Raw genomic sequence first — 5,334 nt, 5'->3', positions numbered from 1 at the left:
ACACACACACACACACACACACACACACACACACACACACACACACACCTTTGGTCCAGGCAGCATGTCATTCTGTTTGATCTTGACGGTGGTCTCAATGAAACCGGAGCAGCTTCCTATGAGCAGTGGCTGAGATGCAGGACAGGGGGGGGATATCAGGGGCTTTGCCTCTTCTTCCTCTTCCTCTGCCTCTTCCTCCTCTTCATCATCCTCCTCATCTTCTTCTTCTTCTTGTTCGTCCTCCACCTCCTCCTCCTCTTCTTCTACTTCACTTGCCGTGGCTGATTCAGGGGGTTCCTCATCATGAGGGCCCTAAGAAATGAGGAAAAATCTATGAGCACTTCTGGTAATAAATTATTTTGTTGTTTCATATTGATGTATAGTGTGATATGTTCCTCCAAGTATACAAGAAAGAAACATGTTTATTTTATCAGTTCAGGCGTTGTTGCATCTAAAGTATAACCGATGAAATGTGTGTGGGACTTCTAGCCGTAGGCTTATTTGCAGTCCTTGTCCCTGGTTAGGCTTTAACATAAAAACAAAGGTACAGGGTTATTACTTTGTTGCTTTGCAACAATCGCAAGTGAGAAAAGTTTGTCTTGTTCAAACATCACTGTGGGAGTAAGAAACTGATTTAGCAAAGTCTGAATAACTAGACATTTTAAGTCAATTACAAACCCCTTTAAGCCACATCAGCTCCTCCTAGACGGGTCATGCTGAATGTGGTGTAAGTATTTTGAGTTTTTACCCATTTCTTAAGAACTATTCTTTGATATTTTTGGTTTTAGTGTGCTTAATCTTTCGTGATCCGGCTAATAAGTAGGCGACTACATAAATTACATACAGAAATGAATAAAAGTGTGAAAGAAATGAAAAAAAAAATCTACAGAGGTTACACGTAAAGAATCCTTAGCAGTGAGGTTTCCATCACCTGAACCGGACCGGTGCCGGTGCTGTCGTAGAACAGCTGAACCGCGCTCAGCTGAAGGATCTTGTGCAGGAAGGCGGGCGGCTGGTGGATGTCGACAGGCACTGCAGTCTGGCTAGCTGGATCTCGCACTGCCTCGTCAAAGTATTCCAGCCTAAAGCATAACATTAACATTTAATACATAATGCGATTTTCAGTTGCAGAAAAACTCACAGTACTATTGGTACGAGGTAAGGAACTCTATCAAATTGTTCATGGAAATTATAACATGGTTTTATAATGAATATACCTGACATACTGATCAGTACAAGTAGCCCTTCATATTTTGTTGCTGAAGTATAGTTCTGCTGTATAATCAGATAGCATCCCGTTTAATAAACACTCATCCTGTAACATGCTTCATGGGACTCAAATCAGTTGTTCTGTTAAAAGTCAAGCATTTGAGATAACAGGGTGTTCTGGTCACTGACCCAAGATCAACACAGCCATTCTGAGAAGCTTTGTCAACAAGCCACAAAAAAGGTTTCAACAGTGTTACAGTAAAACGTTAGAAAATGGCAACAGTCATGGGACATGTGGCGCCAGAAACACAGCCGTGACTACCTGGTAATTATTCAAATTAGTGGGGAGTTACCTTTAATTTGCAAATCTGGCTTTAATAATATTGTCACATGAGCAGTATTTGTACCTTTATATTTGATTAGGACTGAATACTGCACCTAAAAATAAAATACATCAAAATACTGCGAACATAATAAAGGATTGCACTAATCACAATTATTATTGTATCTATAGTCATTCAACCAGTTAAGTATCTGGCTCTCCACAGCAACAGTGGCCACATACTCATCAATGTCAAAGCCACAGACTCCCCTGACATCCCATATTGACAACACCTTAAGTACAGACTGCACTTATTTGCAGCCACTGATAGAAGCCTGTTCAGGTGAATGACCTCGTTCAAAATGAGCTTCACTCTGAGGCTGTCTGACAATATAAGGTCAGGGAGTGCAAATGCATAACTTAGCAGGATCCTCTTCTCCTTTTCTGCTGATGAACAGAGAAAAGACTTAATCTAATTATTGTCTTCCATTTTGCTTTCACTCTCCCCTGACCCTAATATACTATAAGTGCTGATGAGGGAGAGTTACAATATCACTGATCACCAAAAGACATTTTAGCACAGTAGCACCCTCTTGTGAGTGATAAAATCCATCAAAAGAAAAGCTGTGGGTATGAATGTGGATGCTTTTAGTTGTAGAAATGTATGCTAACTGTGTGTTCAAGCTTATTCTTTGAAGCTTCTTCTTTGTATAAATCGCCTAAAGTGCTTCAGACCCAGTTTCGGTTTTTCAGGCTACATTTCAGCGTTATGTAAAATGCCACACATTTTATTAAAATACACAACCACCTTCTATGTTTTTGCTCTGATCTGGCCTCAAAAGACACTAAAAGATCCTGTGTTAATGTCTTTACCAAAGTAGCTCGGCGTCCTGCACTATATTCTTTTGTAGATGTAATTATGTATGGTATGATATAAGTATGCTTTTTAATAAATATATTATTGCCAAATGAACTGTAAAAAGTGACCTTTGGTTTTGCAACATGAGCTACTCTCTATCAGCATGTTCCAGGAGCAAACAGTACCAAAAGTAATAAGATTACGTTTTTCAGGATGTTTGCGCCAAAAATTAATTAACAAAGTATGTATAAACCCTATTGTAGCATTAACAAAGAGGACATTTTAAAATTTAAAAAAAGACAAAGACAAGACAAGACAAAGACAAGACATATTCTTTGAAGTTCATTTCCTTTAAGTGAATTAAGTGAGCAAGGACGTACCGTTTGATGTGCACCTCTAAGGCAACGCCTGTTTCCAGGTCCAGGGGCTGGTGCTCGATGCGAACAATAGTGTCAATGAAGGTGACTTTAATACGACGAAGGACTACAAACACAGATGAAATGAGACAAATGCAAAGTTTTATCAGCACCGATCTTCCAAACCATCTTTTCTTAGCGTGATGTATTCAGAATGTTTTGGTTGTTTTTCATTTAAGAAATATTCCCAATAGTACTGTCATTGTGTACATTCTGACTGTGGGGAAACCGATGTCTGTATGTTCACACTCACTTCTTCACAGAGTGAGGGCACACACAGATTGGACTTACCAGTCTCAATGGTTTGTGCAAACATTTCGAGCCCCTCCAGCTGGGCGGGTGGCTCCTCGGACGCCTCCGGGGGGTCCTTCAGACACTCCTGGGCCAGCTGCATGCTTGAGGTCATGCTTGATGACCAGCCTTGGGAGTCCCAACCCCCACCTGAGTACAAACAAAACCACATTTGATTCAGTGATTTCTTTACTTTTAAAAAAACACAATGCAAACATTAGTAAACTCCTTAGTATGTGACGTAATATTTACACTTTAAACATGGAGATGTAAATTGCACCTAGTGAGTTTTCTGTAGTCAAGTACAGAGCTGATTGATTGACAATTAATAATTTCAGTCCATTATTAAGAATAACTAAGAATTCAAAAAAATATTTTAAAATTACTTGAGGATATGCTGGTGCTCTTCTTCACGTGTGATAGTTAAGTGCTTACTTGGTTTTTTTTGGACTGTTGCTCTGACAAAACAACTGATTTCATTATGCCAGATTGGGGTCTAGAAAAATGAGGTTACTGATGTGTACTTTTTTTACTAATGCACTTAAATATCAGATGTTAACAAATAGACACTTATGTATCACCTGCTTCACTGCATAGCAAGAGCTTTACATCAGAAATTCTTTGGGGGAAACTGTATGAACAACTGGGACAAATTAGTCCTTACAATACACTTTTAGATCACAGTGGATCTCATCTGATAAAGCCCGGAAACCCCCCCTTACTCAACCTATGGATGGCTGGTGCATGTTTAGTGGCCAAGTGGAAGACCAAAGCGCAAATCCCAAATATTGACTCAAGAACATGTTTTTAAGTTAACTTACTGGTCCGGTACTTGGGTCGACATGTTATCTGAAGACCGGAAACTTCTAAGGTGCAGTGATCAGTCAGGAGAGCTTGCCAGGGGATGGTCACTGTTATGCTGCTCACAAAGCCATCCACTATCTCCAGAGGAGCTCCAAGAGACTCCAAAAGCTCATTGACCGCCTGGAAGAGGAAGCAGTTAGTAAGAAACACAAAGTGAAAGATATCCGAATGACTGGTTTCACACTGTCTCATCACTCAGGTGTAGACTTATAAAGCAAAGGAAGTGTACAGCCAACATGGCAGGTGTAAATACATATATTCTGAAAGTTAAGACACGAAGGAGAGGTGCAGTTAATCTGGTGATGCGTTCCCCATAACTGGATTTCGTCGAAGAAATGCGAGCTAGGCTGAGAACATGACGTTGGAGATTGTTGTTGAACTCGAGAACAGTTGCGAAACAGTCAAGGGTGCACGAGCCAGACAAAACACACGATGACTACTGCTGCTGTGGTGCAAAGTTGACAGCCACCTCTCTTTTAAAAACTCACCCAGACATCGAGGTTGATTTCCTTGATGACACCGCTGCCGTTGTAGAGGTCCAAGCCCAGCTGGTCCAAGCTCAGTCGTTCCTGCAGAAAGTGACCGAGGTAGTGTTGTAAGAGGTACCGACAGGCCCGCTTCTTGATTGAGCCTGACCAGGGGAAAAGCCAGCGAGACATATGGCCAGAGAGAGCGGGGAGAGGGAGCAAAGAGGTGGCGAAGGAGAACGAGTGCGAGTACAGTCCTCTGGCAACTGCATAACAGACTAACACTAAGTGTGCAAAAACAAGGAATGAGCCACAGTTAGCTACATGGGGCTAAGGAAGGGTAGACCGTAACTTCTTCTACGTAAGTTCTCCCCTAGGCTTGACACAAAAAATCGAAAATCCTTTGCGTCAAGACCGATGAGACTCCCCTGCTACTTGACGAGCCGTTACTCCAACTGTCTGTAGCTGTCTCGGCTCATATTTTCGGTACGTTTCTGTCGAATTGGAGCTGCAGGTCCGGTTGGTGCGTTTCTCTTGTTTCAGGGTTGTTTATTGTTATCATACGCCAACTGATGGTATGGTGAACGTACGTGCGTCTTGCGTCACAGTGACGAAAGGCTTAAACCCGGAAAAGAGACCTACCCAGGCGCCATCTTTGTAAGGCTTGTGTTTTCTTCCCGTCTACATGCACCTGTTGTCCTCCCGGGTCAAATTTGACCCAGTCTGTTGGCGAGTCTGGCGAGTTTATAAAGCATGTATAAATTATCACCCAATTCAACTTCCTTCCAACCTATTATCACTAGTTGTACACTTCTATTTTTGATATATGGTCAGAAACTCATTTAATTATCCCTAATTTCTGTGTCAAAAAAGGCTGAAATTATGAATTTTTTGATTAACAATTTA

At 41.3% G+C, this 5,334-nt stretch overlaps 1 protein-coding gene across 2 annotated transcripts in view; it reads right to left on the bottom strand.

The window, feature by feature from the left end:
• Positions 1–5,003, bottom strand: part of atg2a (autophagy related 2A) — a 25,185-nt gene extending 20,182 nt beyond the window's left edge. For both annotated transcript variants that reach the window (XM_034883428.1, XM_034883429.1), the window contains exons 1-6: positions 4,450–5,003; positions 3,919–4,081; positions 3,098–3,247; positions 2,771–2,873; positions 938–1,082; positions 49–312 (exon numbers count right to left, since the gene is read on the bottom strand). In XM_034883428.1, coding sequence (XP_034739319.1) covers positions 49–312; positions 938–1,082; positions 2,771–2,873; positions 3,098–3,247; positions 3,919–4,081; positions 4,450–4,620 — 996 coding nt within the window. In that variant the 5' untranslated portion in view covers positions 4,621–5,003. The remainder of the gene's footprint in view (positions 1–48; positions 313–937; positions 1,083–2,770; positions 2,874–3,097; positions 3,248–3,918; positions 4,082–4,449) is intronic.
• Between the last annotated feature and the right edge of the window lie 331 nt (positions 5,004–5,334).

The sequence above is a fragment of the Etheostoma cragini genome, chromosome 10 (genome assembly GCF_013103735.1).
Source record: "Etheostoma cragini isolate CJK2018 chromosome 10, CSU_Ecrag_1.0, whole genome shotgun sequence".
NCBI lineage: Eukaryota > Metazoa > Chordata > Actinopteri > Perciformes > Percidae > Etheostoma > Etheostoma cragini.
This window is presented reverse-complemented; position numbering and strand designations above follow the sequence as displayed.